Source organism: Genypterus blacodes, unplaced genomic scaffold (genome assembly GCF_046128005.1).
Source record: "Genypterus blacodes isolate CSIRO-AG114 ecotype Tasmania unplaced genomic scaffold, CSIRO-AGI_Gbla_v1 ptg000090l_1, whole genome shotgun sequence".
In the NCBI taxonomy this organism is placed as follows: Eukaryota; Metazoa; Chordata; class Actinopteri; order Ophidiiformes; family Ophidiidae; genus Genypterus; species Genypterus blacodes.
The window spans coordinates 2,231,662-2,253,435 of NW_027466895.1; the positions used below are offsets into that span (position 1 = coordinate 2,231,662).

General features: G+C 43.7%; 2 protein-coding genes across 2 annotated transcripts in view; both read left to right on the forward strand.

Moving 5' to 3' along the window:
- exoc4 (exocyst complex component 4) overlaps nucleotides 1–7,972 on the forward strand; it is an 82,654-nt gene extending 74,682 nt beyond the window's left edge. Inside the window, exon 20 of the mRNA XM_076158923.1 lies at nucleotides 5,930–7,972. Within this exon, the coding sequence (XP_076015038.1) occupies nucleotides 5,930–6,167 (238 nt within the window). The 3' untranslated portion in view covers nucleotides 6,168–7,972. The remainder of the gene's footprint in view (nucleotides 1–5,929) is intronic.
- Nucleotides 7,973–10,565: 2,593 nt separating this feature from the next.
- lrguk (leucine-rich repeats and guanylate kinase domain containing) lies at nucleotides 10,566–21,399 on the forward strand. Its single transcript, XM_076158893.1, has 21 exons — nucleotides 10,566–10,616; nucleotides 10,888–10,941; nucleotides 11,249–11,350; nucleotides 11,472–11,553; nucleotides 11,787–11,887; nucleotides 12,182–12,263; nucleotides 12,449–12,573; nucleotides 13,805–13,948; nucleotides 14,141–14,221; nucleotides 14,499–14,585; nucleotides 14,692–14,798; nucleotides 15,394–15,513; nucleotides 15,927–16,023; nucleotides 17,318–17,431; nucleotides 17,526–17,727; nucleotides 18,258–18,374; nucleotides 18,454–18,596; nucleotides 18,840–18,928; nucleotides 19,353–19,427; nucleotides 20,799–20,925; nucleotides 21,244–21,399. The coding sequence occupies exons 1-21, from the start codon at nucleotides 10,566–10,568 to the stop codon at nucleotides 21,397–21,399; spliced, it is 2,256 nt and encodes a 751-aa protein (XP_076015008.1).
- The last annotated feature ends 375 nt before the right edge of the window (nucleotides 21,400–21,774 follow it).

Consider the following 21,774-nt stretch of genomic DNA (forward strand, 5'->3'; position numbering starts at 1 on the left):
ATCCGATAAATCTGTGCTGCCTGGGGCAAATCTAAAGCGTGCAGATACGACTTTTTTGGACTCAACGACAAATTCAGTGACCTTAAAGTACAGATGTCAGAAATAATGTGTTGTCACTGAGATGGATGAGTGAATCCCAGTTGTTTTGATGTTCCACACCTTCCCAGGGTTGCGTGTCTGTACACTGGCTCAGTGTTCAGGTTTAGATCAAGTAAGCTTGGCTGCTTTAATCCCATTAAGCCACATAGGTTTATTAAATGCACTGGACGTAAATGTTGCACAGCCGAGGTCTATCTCCACTGGTCGCCTCACGTATTAGATCATTAAGCAGCTAGATAACTTGCGTGTGCGTGTGTCTTCATTAAAGTGCAGGCCGCTTAGTGATTCAACACACACACACACACACACACAGGTGGATTTAGCCTGGAATTACCATTCTGTAGCAACAAGCAGTTTTACCGCAGCACACCTGTCGAGAGGCGTTCACCACTGAGAGGACCATCCCTACTCACTACAGTGATGTTAATGAGGAATCAATTAATGATTAGCTGCAGTTATTTTTTAAAACTTTTTTGACCCGTGCAAACGATTACAACAGTGCTACACCACCTCAGCTGCTTGTTAAGTTTATATTTAATGACAAGTGCTCCACGATTATGGATTGTTAAGGCGGTCCGGCTATTGATCAGAAAGGCGTTGCTGCAAATCTGAGGTATATCTCAGGTATACAGTATATTCTTCCAGACACGCACACTTTGACAAGTTACGAGTTACCCAGTGACCCGTACAGGCAGGTTGTGAGGCTCTCGTAACACCCCTGGCTAACTCACAGGCCCCTCAGCACGCCACTCTACTAAACGCTGCTCTGACAGGCTCGCCGTCGACATGCCCCTAGAGTTCAGCCTCTCCTACACACCTGTCTGCTATGGGAAATTACCTGTGTGTGTGTGTGTGTGTGTGTGTGTGTGTGTGTGTGTGTGTGTGTGTGTGTGTGTGTGTGTGTGTGTGTGTTTGTGCTGTACAAGTGCTTCTGCGTACTTATGTTGTGTTTGCTTCCTCCCCGTAGTGTCTCCATGTCTCTTAAACCCCAGTGTGTGTGCGTGTTAAACCCCAATGTGTGTGTGCGCGTGTGTGTTTATGTGCATCAGCAGATAACCAAGTCTTTGATTTTGGGTGCGTTTGTGCAGAAAACTCCAGTGTGTGTGTGTGTGTGTGTGTGTGTGTGTGTGTGTGTGTGTGTGTGTGTGTGTGTGTGTGTGTGTGTGTGTGTGTGTGTGTAGGTGTCAGGCTGGTGTGTGGTAATAAGTACAGTTGACGGCTGTGTCAGGAGGCAGTGGGTGTCAACAGATAAAACTGTTTGTGTTTAGGCCTGGGCTCCGGCACACTGTCACATCGCTCGGCTTCTCTCTCTCCAGTCCTGTCACCTTCTGTCTCTCTCTTTTTATCTCCCTCCTCCCTTTCTCTTCATTTCTCTCTCTCGCCCCTCTTTTTTTAAGCCATCCAACCACCTGCACTATCTTGCTGCTGAATTGTTATTTTCTCTTCCGCCGTGCCTCCCCCTTTCCTCTGCTAGTCTTTCTTTATCTGTGTTTTTGTGTGTGTGCTAGTAAGATGCAGTATGACGAGACTTAGTCTTTGCTGATGAAGCCTCTCTCTCTCTCTCTCTCTCTCTCTCTCTCTCTCTCTCTCTCTCTCTCTCTCTCTCTCTCTCTCTCTCTCTCTCTCTGTGTGTGTTGGTGTGTGTGTGTTTATGTATGTGTACCTCACAGCACAATGACACTAGTCTTTGCTGATGAAGCCCGTGCGTGTGTGTGTGTGTCTGTGTGTGCACGACGCAGCATGATGAGACTGGTCTTTGCTGATGAAGCCTCAGTCTCAGCGTCTCTGCAGACTGTTCCCTCATTACGAGAGGAGAGACAAATGCTCTGCTGTGGGAGGAGAGAGAGAGACAGAATGGAGGGAGGGAGGGATTGAAAGATAAAAAGGTGACAACGTATAGACTAAGAGTGCGGCGAAGGAGAGGAGGAGGATGACTGCCCTTTCCCGGAGTTTGTTACTGCAGCAACAAGCCTGCAGTCCAGCTGATGGAGAGGATCATCCACGCGCCTCCTTCCCTCCTTCCCCCTCCTCCTCCTCCCTCCCCTCATCTCTCCACTGCTAACTAATGTGTTGTTCCAAATGCGCTGACAGAAGCAGCCTGTAATGGCCTTAATATTGTACACACTGGAAATGAGGGGAAATGAATTGTGCTGATTCGCGTCTTTCTTCCCTCTGCCTTTGTCTTTTTGGTGCCGCTCTCCTTTAATTCTTCCATCACTCTCTCGCTTTCTGTTGTGCCATTGACATGCGTATCTTTCTGTCCTATACTGGCAACCCACGCACCATAAATTTGCTTAATATTCTTTGTATATTGAGGGGAAGGGAGGAGGGGGGGTAATTAAAATTTAATGGAAAGCACACCGCAGCAGCACATTGACTTCTGCACATACACACAAGCTGATTACTGAAGCAGCGCTCTCGACGTCAGGAGTTTCAATGGAAGCAGGTGGAAATTAGTGAAGTGTGTGTGTGTTTGTGTGTGTGTGTCAGGGAGAAAGGGGGGGGGGGAGGCAATCAAAACAATGATGCATTTTGGTACTGTGGTAAAAGAACAGACTGATGGTTTCTTTACTAACCGTATCTCTATAACAGAAACAGATGTCTGTGTGTGGGTGTGTGCCTGTGGGTGTGTGCGTGTGTGTGTGCGTGTGCTTGTGTGAGGCACTGTGACTTCTTTGTTGATGGTGGGGTGCCTTGAGATTCTAATCTTATTAACAGCCTTTACCCTGTTTGGTAAATGGCTTTCCAACTGCCTGGGTAATGAAGTGTTAGAAAGTGTTGGGCTGTTTTTAACACCTACTGCTCTAGCATACATCACACACACACACACACACACACACACACATGCACACTGAAGCAACCTTCCTCCCTTCCTTCCTCCCCTTTCAATTGAACATAGGCCAGATGTCCTCACCTCTCCTAATGCACATGCATCAGTCAGATGAAATGCCAACAAGTTGTCCTGTTGGATCTGTCACCATCCATCAATGGCAAGCAACTATTTCAAGTATTCCAAGTGTTCTCCTATTTCAAGTAAGCTCATTTCAACTCGATACACTCTAAACATATGCACATTCAAATATCAATTACTCAAGTCCAAATCAAAATAGTCAGTAGATTGATGGATCATCATAGTAATAATGGATGGTGATGATCTGGTTGGATCCTGATCAGTAACCAGTGATGGTGCATTGGTGAATCAGCTTTAAACATCCTGTAAATGCCTGTGAATTCTGCTTCTCTACTGTATTCACTCTTTATGGCACTGATGTGTGAGTTGTTTTTATCTCCTCCTGCCGGCTGCTGCATCAGCAGATGGAGTCGCCCCTTTCAGCTCCTCTCAGTGTTTTATCAGATAAATTGTTTGTTTTAAACCAGAGAAAAATCTCCACAAACAGCAGCTGATGCCTGTCAAAGTGGCTACGGTCATAATTTCATCCATCAGCAGGCGTATTTGTTGTTCATTTCCCCCTCTGTGCATAACTTAACAGTCTGCCGGAAGGTTTCTCTTAATTGCAAACTGAACTTAACACTCAGCAGACTGACTACTCAATTTCACCAGCAAAGTCTGAGATCATTTGAACTCTTCAGTTATTTTTCCCGTCTCTTTTTGGGGGGTTTTGTGATGAGCCATAGAGCAGATCAGAGTGAGTGCTACTTTCCTGCTGTAGAAAGCACTAATGGAACATTCAGGTGCACTCTCTACTTTTGTTTACTTCTCTTCTCCTGCTTTCTGGTGGATACGTGTGTGAGTCAGAGAGCAAGAGGAGCCTCCTTTTCAATGCTCTCGCCCTCACTAAAGGCAATGAGTGTGTTGTTTTGCTAATGTGTGATTTCTCCGGTTAGATCACATAACTAGGTGAATTTGCTCGGGGCTTGCAGTTAATCCCCCGATCTGGGGAACCAAACGAGAATGCTTGCGAGCTGGTATTTTATTGTGCTGTTATGTAAAGGTGCTAAGTGTTCAACACACACACCGTGCAGAGATACACACTCCTGCTAGGTACCAGGTATGAGTCTTCTTGCCCGTAGCGAAAGAGTGAACCGGTGTGACCTCTCATCCATATTGATTGGCTTCTTTCTCTCCACAAAATGATGTCTGAGATGGAAAGACAGAACAAGACCTTGGAGAGGAATTGAGAGATGGTTGGAGTTTTAGAGAGAATGCAAATGCATCCACGACCAAGGATGTGAACTTGTCCGGGTATGACAAAAAAATATGAAAACTGATATGGTGCACCTCTCTTCCTCACTCGTGTCTGACGAGTCATCACTCTCCTTCCTCCTGTCGCAGCGCTCTCTTCCTCCATTACTCTTCCCCGAGTCATTTTCTGCCGTTGAATCCTCGAAAATGATACCGCATAAAGCACGTCGGGACAGAAGCCCGCTGAGTGCTCGTTAATGCCTCGTTAGCATCTTAACTGATCATCTCCAGTCGAAAGGAATATATTTGTTGTTTATCTGTTTGTTCATCTTGCTTACTTGAATCCCCATTCTGCTCCGGCTCTTTCATAAAGAGGAAGAAGCTGCCTCTGAGATCCAAGAGTTCTTTCTTTAGCAGCTCCTCCGCTCTGAAGCCATTCTTCAGTCGTAATAATGTCACAGCTTATCTCTTATCACTCACAAAGCTGCAGGAAGTGTGGAGGGACTGACATCTGCCCTTGACCAGTCACAGTTAGAAAAAGGAAGTTGCTTTCTATCTGTTAAGAACTTTCGCCTATAAACACGTCCTCACCTCAGTCAGTTTTAACTTGAGACTTAAGAAAAAAGGCAATAATATCAGTTTCATCAGCTTCTTCCTCTTTAACTTTTATTTTTCATGCCTGCATGTCCACACACGAACATCTGTGGAGTTGTAAAACACATCCCATCATGCCGCATGTACGTGCCTGCATATTTGTGTGTGTGCGCCCCCCTACCTGTGGCCGGCTTACTCTCATCTGTCTACAGTTACAGTATGGATGTGTCACATTCAGTGGGTCTGATGGGATCTCTCCTGTAGCCAGGGGCAGGTGGTGTAATCTGCCTTTGTGCGGGAATACACAAGACACATACACTCCAGAGTATTTGACCCGTTAAGCCCCTGTGTAAAGAAAAATAATATGCTCCACTCCCTGGTATTTTTGGTTTTAGGACTCTAAACTCCAGCAGGTTGTGTGTAAAGTGTTTGCATGACAGTTTTCCTCCCTGCTAGAGTCCATATGTGCATTTACGTATAGCATAATCCTGCCAGTTTAGGATTCATGCATCTCCTGCTCACATTCAACATTTCATTAAACAATAAACACACACACAGGCTCACAAATCTCACATCTGTCTGCTGTGTGTGACCTTTACATGTAATGTCAGCAGTCAGTGTGCAGGATTCACCGGTGCTCTCTCACTCTCACTGCGTCCTCTGTCTTTATTAGCATGTACAGTATGTTAGGAGCTTTGTGGCATCCGCTCCTAGTTTCATTCTGCATGCAGCATTTTCCTCTTTTCTGGCTCCGTCAGCAGTGTTTCATTTAAAGTGTCCCGTAGTTTGTAGGCGGCGGATGTTTTCTCTCTGCCACCAGCTCTCCACGGTGCCAGGTTGAGGTCCTTGAAGTCCTTTACCAAGAAAATTAGGCTTGACAGCCACAGCAGTTAGTTTGCCTTTTGCAATTCCTTTTGTTGTTGCCCATTTCAAGTAACAAATGTGCTGTTATAATGCAAAGCAGTGGGATATTAAGTGTTGTTAACTCACACATAATTTCCCTTTGTTTCTCTCACCTGCTGCCTCTGTGTTTTATTCAACCTGTCTCTCTCTCTCCCCCTCTCACTTCTACCCACCTATGCCTCCATCCAGGCAATATTACGAGATGCTGTACAACACTGCAGATGAGCTACTGAACCTGGTAGTGGACCAGGGCGTCCGCTACACAGAGCTGGAGTACATCAATGCGCTGTCCTTGCTCCATCGCAGTCAGACCGGCGTGGGCGACCTGGGCACCCAAAACACTCGCCTTCAGAGGCTGAAGGAGATCATCTGTGAGCAGGCTGCCATTAAACAGGCCACCAAGGACAAGAAGATCACCACTGTTTAATGATAGATCAGCACAGGCAGCAGAGATGTGTTTCTAAATTATGTCACCTCTGTCTAGCATCTCTTTATTTCAGCTCCTCTAAATGGAACAAACACTGGTAACAACAGTTAATTAAATCATGTATATGGGGTGAGGACGGAGGAGGAGCTGCAGGACAGGAGATATTCGAGAACTAGAGTAAGAAAACAAATGGATCATGTTGGCTGGAGAGTTTGTGATGTGTATTTCTTCTTGCCTGATGTCATAATTTGCATTTTGGCTCAATGATAAGACAAATATACTTTCTTCCAGCTCTGGGCTTGTAGATTATATATCAACGTGTGCATCATTTACTCTAAGTAGGAGGCAAAGTGGTATAAGAACATCTCTAACCAACTTAACCGCAAACATAGTTACAAGCCAAGTTGCCTCTGAGTGTTTGTCACATAGCAACTTTGATAGTCTTTCACTTTCCAGACTTTCAGACCCACAAATGCATCACGCCTGCCGATCCTTCTCTCGCCATGACTTCAACTTCAGATAAAAGGCGATTGTCTTGGACACCCACCAGAACTTAGTCCCCATCTCATCTCATTTTCCTATTAGATCTAAACTGCTGCTCTCAATTACACCTCTATCTGTCCTCTCCTGGCAGCCCCCTGGGCCCACTGATTCTGTCTGCAATAACAGATGCCAGATTAGACTGTCTGAATGAGGCCACATCTTCCAGCCTGCTGCCAATTTGGGTCGGTCCCCAAAGAATGTCATTGCTTAGAAACGTCTCAAATATAAGGCTGTTCATCTGTTATTTTCTCTATAGTTTTTGCTGCGGGCTATGGGTAAGTTCTGTCTTCTTACTTGCACAAAACACTCATTAATGAATCCATTTTGAATATATAATGCTTCAAAGTTTGCCACACTACAGTGGAATGAATATGCTCATATTGCAAGACGTGAGTGAGGATTCTGTTAGTCATACATTCTCCAGAAACCAAAATTGATGCCATTGTGAATTCTTCATTCTTCATCGTCCCTGTTCACATGTGCGCCAAACGTAAATGCGAGGTCATCCAATCTGACCCGGTCACAAATCATTCCTCTCCCAGCACTCCTTCCATGTTTTTAGTTCATTAACTTTGGAAAGAAGTACTTAACGAGAGGAGGAGAGAGGGGGTGTGGGGCGGGGGACGAGAGCCTTGTCAATACACCAGGCTCGAGCGCTGGTCTCCCTGAAGCCCACGGCGCAATCCATCATAATGACACATAGGCTGGGATCGATGGGAAAACAACCGTGAAGCTGCTGAGGGGTTCGCCTACCACTCTGAAATGTGCACTTAGTGTAAAGTCTGAAATCTGCTCGTTCAGCTGTTCACTTCAGAGCTACTTTTGTAACGTTATACATGGGGAACTTTAATACGACGGTAACTACAAAGACGTCATGCACAGATACTCCTCTATGTGTCAAAGTTTGAACAGTGTGCGATCAATGAAACTCCATATGGCCTCTCATTCTAAATACGGGGCACACTCCATGTGTGTATACGAGTCCCATGCCCACTGTCGATGCCTTTTAGTCATGGATGAAAGCTCAATGCTTTTTTTATTACATTTTCTTTTTTCTCTGCTGTAGACATGTCTTTTTTACCCTCTGTATGATGAGTGTATTATTGATGTTGTAAAAAGTTAGTCTCTGTTGAAGAAGCTTCAAAATTATTCCTTTGATTGTGGAAAAGCTTCTCATAAATCCTCCAAAATGCCTCATAAATGAGCTCAGAGCACTGGAAATTTGCAGATGAACACACACTAATCTGAATAAACTATCCAAATCCAAAGCTTCCTCTTGTCATCTCTTGCACAATCACAGCGCCAGCGTACATCTCTGTTATTGTCTTGTACATACAGTCATATTTTCCAAGTGAAGCTGACAAGGATTCTTGCACATGACAGCCTAGGACGTTGTAGTTGTAGATGCACCATAAATATAGATGTTATCTGTGTTTTTAGACTGAGGCCTCCGGTCATATCATAGCAATAAGACTGATCCAAAACCAACACGGCGTCAGGATGTGCTTAGCCTGACAGGTGTGTGATGTGTTGTGGATGTGTGTGTCAAGTGTGACACGATAAAACTACACGCTGGAATTAGAAACATAAACACAGACAGCATACCATCCAAAAGGCCTGCATGCTTGCGTGCCCAAATCCATGGATTTTACTCTATTTTTAATAAATGTTGCTGTTATTGTTTTGCTTTGAAGCCTAAAGATAAAACTAGTTGAAAAGTGGTGAAACAAAGCGCCATACCATGTCCTTAGGAACCTCAATCATCGTTAAAAACACCACTAGGCTGCGCAAGCCACCTACTAAACCACAACTCCCATAATTCACCTCGTCACGGCGTTGCCATGGCACCAGGACGACGCAACACAAAGCTAATTAACCAAACCCGTTGCTAAACTCTGCTCTGGTTTGTTTTCCCCCCTCTTTCAAGGCACATTTTGTATTTTGCTCTTACTTGCTTCACCTTCACGTCGTCAGAATTAAATAATGGAGAAATATCAAGTTATCAGCCAGAGTCCGTGACTGCAATGATACTCGCATAGCTTCAACCTACCGGGAGCTAAAAGCAGGAACATGGAGGTAAGGAGCGAGACAACTTAGTACTAAAATAAACGTAAAACGCAATTTATTTGAATTCTAAACGTTCAGTCTAATGTCTCAATACGGGACACATTTTGAGTTTAATTCATAACCCTAAAACACATTTCGGAAATTTAAAAAGTGGCTAAATTAACATACTTACGTTTTCTTTGTGCGTCACAGACAGTTAAATTAACTTTTCTCCTACTATTTATTGTGTTAAAAACTTTTTGAATTCTTTGTTGTTTGAATGTGGTTTCATGTAGAATTTGATGAGTCGTATTTTTAGACTCATCAATCATTTTTAGACTTTATCTTGAAAAATAACTACCATACTGCTGCTGAAATATATCTATATGTACTCAATGTTACATACACTCATATCTGATAACAAGCAATACTGAAGTATGATATTTTAGAGGTACACTCTCAAAGATGATAGATAATGATGAATATGATGTGAAGTGTACATTAAATTATCAAACAAAGAGACAAAAGAATCGAGGGTGTAAAAATAACGCATTTTTCTGATGTGCACATTTCAGCTGGTAATAGTATATCATCTTATCTACACATCAGTCACTCTACCAAGCTATTCAGTATATATCCTCCTAGGAACCGAGGAGAAAGAGTGTCTTCCAATTTCCTTTTTTTGTATGATTTCCCACCTATTTAGGGTTTTAAAAAAACATCTTGCAATTTAGACTTTTTTATTATTCCACAGCACATCCACTGTAGTTGAACTGATGACCATTTTAAAGCCCAGGCTGTCCTCTGTACAATGCAGCAGGGATTGATAGAGTAGCGATGCATGTGAACAAAATGTCTACTACAGAGGACACAAGTCAATGGGCTGGGTCTCAGGAGGATAAATAGGTTTAGTTTTAACAGAATGGAATGCTCAGTAAACGCAGTCAGTCTGAATGTATGGGCCAGATTTATTAAAGGGTTTACAGACTTCTCCAGACTGTAACGGTGTCCATATTTACTTACGTGACTCAAGCTGGTTTGTGCTGGTGTGATGAGACAAAGATAACTGCGTCTATGATTCAATGTAATGGCTCGGTGTTCATTTCTTTGCGGCCTAGATTGTAGGCATAACTGGCGTCGTTCTTAGGTCCAAACAACAAAGCGAAACCAAGCCTGCAATGACCAAACTTTTTTCATCGCTGCAATTCCTGTCGTCCAGCTCATTCCTCCAGCGCTCAATTGCAGCTGCATCACCCAGGATGTCACAGGCGCTGTCCGTGGTGCTGAAAGCTATGCTGCGTCGAATGCTATAACATATTCCCAAAACTATGCTATTTCCTGCCATAGGGCTCATCTTGTGGCAGGAATGACGCCTCTAGATTGCAGTTCTGTGAGATGTTTATTCGTTTCATCAGCCAGGATTTCTAGCTTCATGGGGGAGAACTTTGCTTTCCTGACAGATGCAAGCAGCGGCTTAAATGCTGACGGTTCAAATCAACTCACTGCGGCTGTGCTCTTCTTTCCTAATTCAGCGGTCTGACATTTGCAAAGGATCCTTTCATTGCCGTTGTATTATAATAAATACTTCAGTTCAAGCTTAGTTCAGTTTAGTTTGCCCCCCCCCCCACCCCCATAATGACGTCATGAATGATGTCACAGTTGACATGAATAATCAAAACCCTGGCAACCTTCCCATAATGACATCATGAATGAAGCGAAAAATTATTCCAATTTAAAGAGAAACCATTTAAACTATGCAGAAGAAGAAGGAGAAGAAGAAGCGAGCATCACCGCCGGCAAGAAGCCGCGATGCAAAGCACAACAGATGGACTCGAGCAAACGAATGTCCAGGAAAGTCCGGTAAGAATTGACTCACGTGACTTTGCTGAGGATAACGCTACTTCAATCAAACATGGCCTAAAATGGCTATGGGGGCTTAATTTCAAACTGACTGACTTTTGAACTGAGCGTCGGTGTAGAATGAGTTTGGGGTTCCTGCGTTTGCATAAGGTGCTTTTCAGTTCATTTGCTGCCTGGACAGTAAATGGAGTCATGCAAATCTGGCCCTGTGTGTCTAGTCATTGATGCCACATTTTGAATAAACCAGCATATTTATTCCATTATGTAACAGGTAAAGCAGGCAACCTTGTTCAAGAGGTCTGTGGATGTAAAGCAGCACTACAAGGTCACATTGCCGTTGTCGCTAGTAATCTGCAATTTGCACCAGCAGCTTAGACACCATAAGAGAAAAGACAGTGCTGTGCTTCCTTCCTCTGCTTTATCTGTGTGAATGTACTTGCATGACTATGTGTGTGTGTGTGTGTGTCTGCGCCTTTAGGGCGCAGGAGGCTGTGAGCACAATCCCATGCTTGTAGTGACCTGGTTTCTTATGGCTTCAACACGTACAGTAGTAGACTTGCATAGGTTCATGTTTATTCCTGGAAAGTTGTAACCCGGTTGTAAAAGACACTCTTTTCCTTGCGTGGAAACAGAAGGAAGGTGTTCTAACTGCAGAGGTGGTGTCCAGCCATCTCACTAACCTTGGACGCTATGGCACTGGACTCCAGTATGTCTACGACTCCCTGTCACTGCCTGTAAGACACACACATGACATTATATATGGCCTTATAAGTATAATGTTTATTTGCTAATTTACCTCCTGTCAGGTTGATTTCCATTGCATTCATGTTGAAATAAGTCTCATTTCTACTTTAGCGTCACAATCTGAGAGACGTCTCCATTTTATGCAATTATGTCTATCTTCAGAAACTTGAGCTAACCTACAACAAAATCAAAGGTATGAGTTTGTAACGCTCTGACAGCATCTCATTACATCACTAACAGGCTTGTTGTTTAGCTCAGCTTGGAACCATATTGCAAAACGACACGACAACATGTGCTCTCGTGTTGTGCAATTAAAAAGTTATTTCCATTTGGATGATTAATTCAAATGGGAATATGATTTAACTGCACTGTTGCCGTCTTTACTCTCTGATGAATTGCGCTTCCTAATCGTCTTCTAACTCGTAGATTTGTCCTGCGTGAGCCACATGACCTTGCTCACCATCCTGGATGCTTCCCACAACGAAGTCTGTGATTTCTTTGGATTCCAGCCACCTAAGAACCTAAAGGTAGTGCAGGACCTTGAGTTGACAGGATAAGACAACATTTGATTGGTGGCTTGGGCTTCACTCTCTAGTGCTATTCCCTCAAGATAGCCGTGGATTTCCATAACCCATCTGTAGTCCCTGTGAATATGCTTACCAGGCATTAGCTGCCCTTGAATGATGTGAAAGCCGATATGAACATTTACCTTTCTCTACGCATTGAGTTGATGAATTCCCTTGTAATTTTTATGTTTGATTGTGCAGGTTTCAGGATTTTTGTTAATAGTGTTTTCATGATAATGTGCTGCTCTTTTTCAGGAGGTCAATTTCTCCCACAATTGCATGACAAAAATGAAGGATTTGTCAGCCCATACTTCGCTTTGTAAACTGGAACTGGACTGTATCCTTACTGAGAAACATTCATCTATACACACACGCACACACACACACACACACGAACACACGCACACACGTCACACGCACACACATAGTTCCTTTCCTTTTCCTTGTCATGTCCAGAATTCAAGCTTGTTAAATCCTTTTTCTTTGCGTATTATTCTTATGAAGTCCTTTACACGTCATCAGACAACAGCTTCACTGAGGTCAGTGGTCTTGAGCAGTGTTGCAGGCTCACCCACCTCAGTCTGGCACACAACAAGATCTCCAGTGTCAGCAGCTTGGACAATCTGCCCCTCGTCAAACTCTGCCTGGTATGCCAAAAATGTGATAAACATTGTAGAATTCCCTGTAACTTCTCACATTAGTTGTGATTTTGTCTGGCTGCAAACAGTCACTCGCAGCACATTTGCATCCATTCTTACTTGGCAACTGACATACTTCACTCCATTTCAGGGGATTGGGTCTGGTATCTACACACACACACAGACACACAGCCACACACACACACACACGCACACACACACACACACACACACAGGCACGCAGTAGGAGTTATTTTGGAATTGTTCTGTCTTGTTCCTTGTCTTTTCTTGCTCAATTTCACCTGTCTCAGGAGCATTTTTCTCTCTATTCTCTCCTCTCTGTCTTGCTGTTTATGTTTCTTTTTTGGCGGCGTTTTTGCAATCAGTAAAACCCCAGCCTCCTGTTCCAGAATCACCATATGGCCCAACAGCAGGCCTTCCCTCTCTCTCTTTCCTTCGCTTACTCACTCTCTTGCTTTATTTCTGCTTGTGTGTTTGTGTGCACGGGTGTCGTGTCCTTTATCAGTGTTTCCTCATAGTCACAAGCCATCATTCAGGCTGTCTCTGCTGTCTGTAGCTTTGCTTTGGGACCAGCTGCTGCTGTTTGAGCAAGACTGGAGGTAGTTAAGCGCACACACACACACACACCTTGTCCATTCAGCATCCATCTTATTAAATCCCTGACCCCTCTCTCTCACATGCTGCCTCCCTAAACAGCATGGCCCTGTCAGCCAGCCTCTTTCCCAGCCCATCATAGCACAGACCCAGAGCTTCAAGGGATTTCTGCGGTCACACACCCCCACCGACAGCAACCCTCTGCCAGGCAGCATGCTCGGCGAGAGCGGGCGAGGTGCAGCCAAAAGGCTAGATTTGCAACCTTAGTCGGTAGAATGGAATGAGGAGGAGGAACCCCGACAAGGGAGGAGTGCCCTGGTCTGGGTCTTCAGGTGGTTAGCGTGCAGCGCTAGCACCCTGCCAGCTGTTCACCTGTCACTGTTTACCTGTCAGGATTTAGCAGAGAGGCAGACCTGCCAATCTGTTTAGTACTGAGGGGAAACAGGGTTGACACCATACCAATGACCAGAGCACACAGCAAATGTTAATTAGTTGGAATAACTGACAGTATGTAAAGTAGAACTTTGTTAGAAAGTCAGCTGTGTATGTGTGTGTCTGGATGCACAAATAATTTACAATATCTTTATTCATATATAGTTATGTCTTCCATCTTGTCTCTGTCCAGCGGGGGAACCAGCTGAAAAAAATTGAAGGGTTGGAGGGTCTGAAGTGTCTACAGTTTCTGGACTTGTCACTAAACCGTATCACCAGTCTGTCTGGCCTCCAGAACCTCCCTCTGCTGGGCTCCATCAATCTGGAGAACAACCTGGTACTGATCTGAAACTACCGTTAGCAAGTGTCCTGTATGTTGTATGTTAACATTAATCTAGATAAACCTCGTCATTTGTATAGATAAAAAACCTATATTACTGTTTAGTCACAGAATAGTACAGATTAGTATTTTGCATTCAGATATTAGATATATGATGTTTGCATGAGTTTATTTTTTACGTTGTTTTAGATTTCTGAAATCCAAGAGGCCAAACACATTCATGATCTGTCCTTGTTGAGAGATCTCAATCTACAGGGAAACCCTGTGCAGGTAACTGAACGTTCTGACCGCAGATAACTTCCTAGTGAGCAATGTTTGGATGTGTGCATATGTGTGTATCTCCTCTGCATTCGTACATTCTGTAGCCTGTACACACTAGGGATTCTACAGTGTCTCATCTGCATATTGCTTCTTGTTGAATTTGAAGATTCAGCTACTCTTGTGTACTGTATTCAGTTTGATAATATTGAAATATTAGTAGGAAGACATAGGTTCATCTCTGGGTTATCCATAAACTAATGTTTATTTCATATATGCTGATTTGTAGGAGCAACCAGATTACAGACAGTCAATCATCTTCCTTCTTCAACACCTGACGAGGCTCGATCAAGAGAAGGTCACAACTGAAGACAAGGTATGCATACACACCAGAGCAGTTCACTGGAGAACACATTATTTTGATGCTATGAAATCTGTGGGTGTGAGGTTTGCTTATGCATGGTTACTAACTTCAATCCTAGGTGGCAGCAGTAAACAAGTATGACCCTCCTATGGATGTGGTAGCAGCGATGGATTACTTGTCCCACCTGGTGTATCATCTAATGCAGCCCCAGGTCCTCTATGAAAGGTTGGTTCAAAGATATTGCTCAGTTCTCTCCTGCTTTGGTTATCTGTATTTCATAAAACAGGGTTAGTGGTAAAATGTCATTTCTTCCACTGAAGTTGTATGTTTATAATACAGACTCGTATCTCTTGGGATTTTACTTAAATTGTCCCTGCTAGAAACAGAACACATAATAACACATCAAAGGAAAAACAAGCATATTGACATAGATGAAGTGAAATGGTGAAATGGAAACAATCAGACTGTCCGGATTGATCCTAAACAAGAATGTTGTTTAAGAACATTAGCAACATTTTATCTGCAGTCTTTTTATATTGCTCATATTATCTACCCCTTAAAGAAATAAAAGCAGAAATGTGTTTCACATCAGCACTTTTCCAAAAACATCCATCATCAGCAAATAAATTGCTGCAGCTACAATCAATTCACCATCCTCCACTTTGCTTCCTCGGAAAAAAAAGCACATCCATATTGCCCATAATGCCGCCATTTGTATTGACTGTTGGAGTGGCTGTCGAGGTCTGTAGGCTTCTAGCTTCATGTTTTATTACACATAAGTCTCACTTGGTAACTGGATTGTGTGTGTCCATCCGTGCAGCACGTTGCCCAATGCAGACTCTCCCTACCCGATGCTGGTGCTGACTGGTCCTCAGGGCTGTGGGAAGAGAGAGCTGGCTCACAGATTCTGTCAGGAGTTCAGCGAATACTTTGGCTACGGGTCAGTATTACATTTTCTATGCAAAGATCACGTCAATTAATGCTACTTGGGTTACTTCAAGAATTGTAATGACTAAATCTATCTACTCAATCTAAAGTAACCATCAAAGCCTATGTATTACTGCACATGTCTTTGAAACACACACCAGGCAGTATGCAAGTTAATCCTACATCTTGAGCTAATGACGTCGTCCTGGCTCATATCTGGTGGTCGGTCTTACTGTCTGTAACATTCCAGGAACTCAGAGGTCTTCTTCTGCCTTATTGCCTCTCTACCAACCCCTCTTCAGTGGTTGCAGGTCCAGATAGTTCATGTACATTGTCCGCATAAACAATATAGCTAGATGTGTTACATGAAAAGACTAGATGTGTGTGTGTGTGTGTATGTGTGTGTGTCTGTGTATGCTCCCACAGAACGTGTCACACCACCAGAGAGCCCTATTTTGGAGAAGAGGATGAAACCGACTACCACTTTGTCAGCGAGGAAGATTTTCAGAACATGATTCAAATGGTTTGTTAGTTTGTCTTTAAGCTTTTTGTACATCACACAGCCTGGTGATTAAATTGGGCTTTTTCATCTCTATGGGGGATTTCTAAACCTAACCTAAACTTCAAAGTGATTCCTATTATTCTAACACACAGATATCCATGAAAGGCCATAGTTAATGGGCTCTGCTCACACTTTCCAGGGCACTCCTACTCATGTTTACATGCCTCAAAATGCACTTTTAGGTCAAATTCTGCCAGGAGCTGTATATTTCATATCATCAGGTATAGTTTCATTTGTGTGTCTTGGTAGTAATGAACACTCATTCATTATGCAACCCATGTGGACATATGGTTTAAAGATAACAGAAAGCATTAAATCAATTGAATGACGTCTTCAGAAGAGGACGGCGGTCTGGAACACATTTATGTCCCAGTTTGACTCATTGGAAGCTGTCTGTTATGTAAGTCTGACCGGGATAATGGATCTGGAGGTCAGGGTCTTATGGTGATTTACAGAGCCGGTGCTTTGATGCCGCTCTTGTCTTCTGCTATCAAGGAAGTGGATGAACTTCACTGTCTGTTCCCCCCGCTGCTTGATTCATCCATGTCTTCAACTACTTTGATTGTCCATCCACTCTTTTCTCACCTCCTCTCCTTTTTCATCAGACATGTCCTCTCTTCTCTTCTCTTCTCCTCCTCTCCATCTCGCTCCCTTGCTCACTCAGTTGTATTTTCCTGGAGCTAAGTAATCATAACCCCCTTGTATCTTTTTGTGGCTATTTTTAGACAAGATTTAACCCCAATCAGCAGAAATGGTCTCTATTAGACCGTTTTGCTGGGTCATTACCACAGGGAGGCTGTGCTGTGTTATGGTCTGCTAATATAGAATCACAACGATCAAGGGTTTGAATTTTTGTCTGTAACCATTTATAAACATTTCAGAGATTCAGACCCATAGGAAGGTCTTTCCTTTTTAATAGGTGTTTTAGTAAAATTGCCAGTTGTATTAGGTCTGGCCAGGCATTTGCTTAAGGCAAGACACTATGTAACAAAACAGCCCTAAGAAGAAGGTAGATAAAAAAGGTCAAGGGTCATGTGTGAGAAGTAACACAGAGATTCTGCCCTAACCAGTAGGTCAAAGGTTCAGCTCACAGGTGGGTAAATGCTGGGGTTGTGGACCTGTGTCACATATCATGTCCACTTGAGGAGACAAATGTAGCACATGATGAGTACTGGGGCAATAAAGTGTTCAGGAGAGAGGGGTCACTGGAAGGTCGTCTCATTCCTTCCCCTCATAACTGGAGATTGCGTTTTAGGGTAAATTTGTCCAGACCATGCAGTATGGAGGCCACAGCTACGGACTGACCAGGGACGCTATAGAGGGCGTGGCCAGAGAAGGCCTAGCTTGCTGTGTGCATATGGAGTTAGAGGTGTGTATGGAAAGTACCTTCACACAGAAATGGATAAAGATAGTGAAATATGCAGAACATTTGACTCCCTTGTGTGCTCTTCCTCTCCTTGCAGGGCGTGATGAGTCTGAAGAACAGCTACTTTGAGCCTCGCTACATCCTCCTCATCCCCATGCAGGTCGAAGAGTACATGGGTCACCTGAGAAGCCGCGGCCTCTACACCCAGGACCAAATGGACACGGCAGTGGCACGTCTAGAGCTCTACAAGAGCACCAACAGGCATCAGCCGGGCTTCTTTGATGATGTCATCACCTGCGGTATTCCAACGAGGCCATTTGATCTCTAGATGTTATTAAGAGAAAAGAGATTTGGATTTAATTGAAACACTCAGACTGTTGTACTCACAGATTTTGTCATTTTAGCCGGCATCAGGGTTACACTACACAGCCACTGGTTCAGCCGCAGATGTAATCAGTCAACTGAAAGCCATACACTCCACTTTTCTTTTAATTACCTCATGTATGGAGGACACATAGCTTGAGATGTCTCTGTATATCACACTCTCAGACATGTTAGCTGTTTTCTTAATGAGCTGAACGTAGAGGGCACAGAGCTCACTCATCACTTTTACGCACTGCTAGGCAGCACCTCATTACACTGAGGTCATCATCCCCATATCTTTGATTCATTAACACTTGATGGGACATGGATTGACTCTGTTCACCGCCATATTTATTGTGAGGTCGTGTTTGTGTGTGTACCTCCAATTTTACATGCAAGGGCACCCACTACCCTTAGATTTGGAGGGTGTGGTGATGTGTGTGTGCGTGTGTGTTTGTGTGTTTAGATGACTTTGAAGAAGCCTACCAGTCTCTGAGTCAGGTAGTGAAGGGCTACCTGTTGCTGGAGGACCAGGGAGAAGGGGATCTGGACAACAAAGCCTCTTCAGACCTAAACAATGCAGGTGTGTAATGAGTTACAGTATGTGTTTTCTCTATTTGTGCCCTTACTGTAGTGATATATGGTATCTGTGTCTCTGCTAGAGGAGAAGCCAGACACGGCTCTGTCTCAGTCAGAATCCGGTGCTAAATCACTCTCAGGAACAACCCTTGACCCCTCAGACCCCTCCTACAGAAACTACTTAAACAAGATCCAGACAGAGCTCAGCCCTCAGAAGAGCCCTGCTGTGAGTTACATGGCACCCCGTGAAAACGTATCGGTAGTTTGGGAATAAACCGTCGAGACATCTTCAAAATATTCTTTGTTGTTTCTTCCTCAACTCTCTTTCTCCTCCTCATCCTCCTATAATACTTCCCTGACCCTTTTTGCTTTCTTGCCTTCTACCCTTAAATCCCGACGGACATTTTATCTTCCTCTGCCCACTCCTCCCCCTCCTCCTCCTCCTGCTCTCTGCCTGTCCCATCTGTAGGAGTTAGCCTCCATCAGAAGGCGCGAGCAGCTGGTGAGAGAGGCGATCGTGGGGAAGAGTCCAGGGGCCTACAGCCAGCTCTTCAAAAGGTTCATTAGAAGTAGTATCCACTTCATTGCACTTCACTCCTTAATTTCAAGTGGGCACACTGAGCTGGGCCAAATAGCTTTAATCAGAGCTCTTCTCCTAAGTGAATTTTGATTGCTTATTTTTGTTTATTGTTTGACCTTGCGGGTGAAGTGGCAGATGTCCAGATTATTTGTGTTTAATAACGGGAGTTTATTGGTCTTTCTGGCGTATACTTGGCAGGAGTTGCACTGCATTAAATGTAAATTTGTGAATAGATGAATGACCAAGGAAGAATATTCGTCCTCATAAGTTTGTATTCCTGAGAGGACTGTGTGTGTCTGTGTGTTTATGTAAGTTAATGTACTTGTGAAATTGCTTTTCCACATCATTTATCTCAAGAGAGGAAGAATTATTGAATTTTGTCCTATATTTTGTGTACCTCAGCTCTGCTCAAACGGCAACATCATCACTACTCTCTCAGAACCAGGAGCCCCAGACAGATGTGTATGAGGACAGCAGGTATGTACACTAACACACAAACACGTACACACATGCAAATACACTCCAAATCTCATTAATGCTGCCAAGAATACAAAATCTTTGCCACCCCGTTTTTTCCCAGCGAGTGGTAATGACAGATTTAATCATGTACTTTGAAGTTGTACAACAGTTGTACACAACAGTACACAACAGTACACAACATACACTCTGTATGCGGTTGGCACCCTCAGTATAAACAGTATTCGGGGCTAAAATGAGGCAGGAGAATTCAAAAGAAGTCCAGAGGTTTTAATAAAAACAATTCCAGGCTGGGAATCCTGGAGAGGCAAAGGGCTTTTGTCGTAGGGTTCTTATCTTCCTGTGCTTGTTTAACAGCACATTCACATTTATGGAGCTCATTTCACCAGTACAAGCCAGCTGGGGACAAATCCAAACACACATCACACTGCAAACACAAACAAACACACACAGTGTTACAAGTGCACAGACTCGTAAATTGTGTTTATAGAGCTTTTGCTGCGTTTTGATTGCCCAGTGTGTATGCTTGAGCTCAATAAACCAGTTTACCACACAAGTTGGATGCAAATATGAATTTAATCACTCTGACGCTGATGCAGTCAAGGGAAGCTGCGTGTTGTGTTTTCATTCCTGCTGTCTTTACTAAGAAGGAAGGTTTCATCAAACATTGATCATCTACATGATCTGTCAGTGAGTCATACATGTGCGACGTATGTAAAGTTTACATAACTCAGTCCTTCAGTATGTCGACTGAGGATTCCAAACGTCTTCCTACTTGTTGGCCCCTCTTATACGAGATGTGTCCTTACTTGTGTGTATCCACCTGACATATTGTAACACAGATTGGATTTTTGCTTTGGTGTGTGTGTGTGTGTGTGTTTGTGTGTGTGTGTGTGTGCTATGGCTGCCATCTTTCTACAGACCTTTAACAAAGCTTCCCTTTTCTCTAGTTTCACTATCTGTCCCACTTTAGCAGCTTAAGACAATTCAGCAGATCTGTTTCCTGATCCCATCTGATGTCTAGAGACAGAACCAAAGTTGATGGTTTGGATAAAATAACAGACGACATGACAATGAGAGAGAGAGTCCAATACTGAGGCACTTAAAACACAGTTACAAGGGCAGCTACACAGGCCATTTGTAAAAAGATAAACGTCGAAATGCAGGTCAATTAGTTGAAAAGACCAATTTCATTTATCATGAAAATGGATTTTATAGCAAAACCAAGTAAAGTTCACTTTTCTTGGGATGCACTGGAGCTCTGGTGGTTCATTTTCCTCTCTTCTCGTCTCTTTAGTGGCTTCAGCATCCTTATTTACCGCCACTGTCAACCTTCCATCCCTTTTCCAATTCATCCTATCTTTCCCTAAGCAGCTCAGATGGGTCTGGTGCCAGCTCTGTGCTGTCTGTGCCCAGCTCGGCGGGGGCCTGTTCTGCATTAGTGGAGCCGCCTGATAGCTCTGTCCAGGGACACACACTGGAACCACTCAAAGGTCAAAATACATTTCTATTAGCATTTTAGGATATTTTTTCTCTGTTTTATAGAGAGGTTATACAGAGAGGACAGTGCAGATTGGATGACATTTAACACAGGTGCTAGTATGCATCTTCAACTTTTGAGTCACTAAAATCCCTGAGCAAGTTCAGTAAGTTTAGTAGTTTTGTTTTTGTACTGCAAAGCAGATCTCCTTTTGGGCATGTCTAGTGTCGTTTGGTTATTGACAGTTATAAGAAATGTGCACAACTCTTCAAATTTGTCAAATTCCTTTTTGTATCTTAGTAACATCCCCCTTTCATTTCAGAGCCATCCAGCGTCACCCCCGACCCCGCCCTCCCTCCAGGCACAGAGCAGCTAAAGACCACCAAGAGTCCATCCTCTGAGCGCCCTGGATCCAACATGAAGCCCATCCTGTCCCCCATCCCCACTGGACGGAAGACCCCGGCACCACAGGGCCCCAAATCAACAGCCTAAGGTCTAACAAACAAACCTAAACATTAGGGGCATGTGACACTAACAAAGATAGAAAGGCACACATCTAGCATTGATTTAATGATGAAGAAACAAACAAAGAAATTGCCGACACACACACACACTCAACCACAAACCCACACATTAGCCACTAACTCACCGCAAACCCAAGCGAACAGTGTGATGTGATCCGCCGAGCTTCACTGTCAGCACTTGCCCTTCGCTGTGATCTGCAGCTCAAGCCGCAACACGTTGGGATCCTTTACACATGCTGTATTATACAGACATTAAAAGTGATGACATTAAAGGCTATAAATAAAGATGATTACACTATAATCAAAGACAAAGCTCTGTTTATGCTCCGTCTATAATATGTGG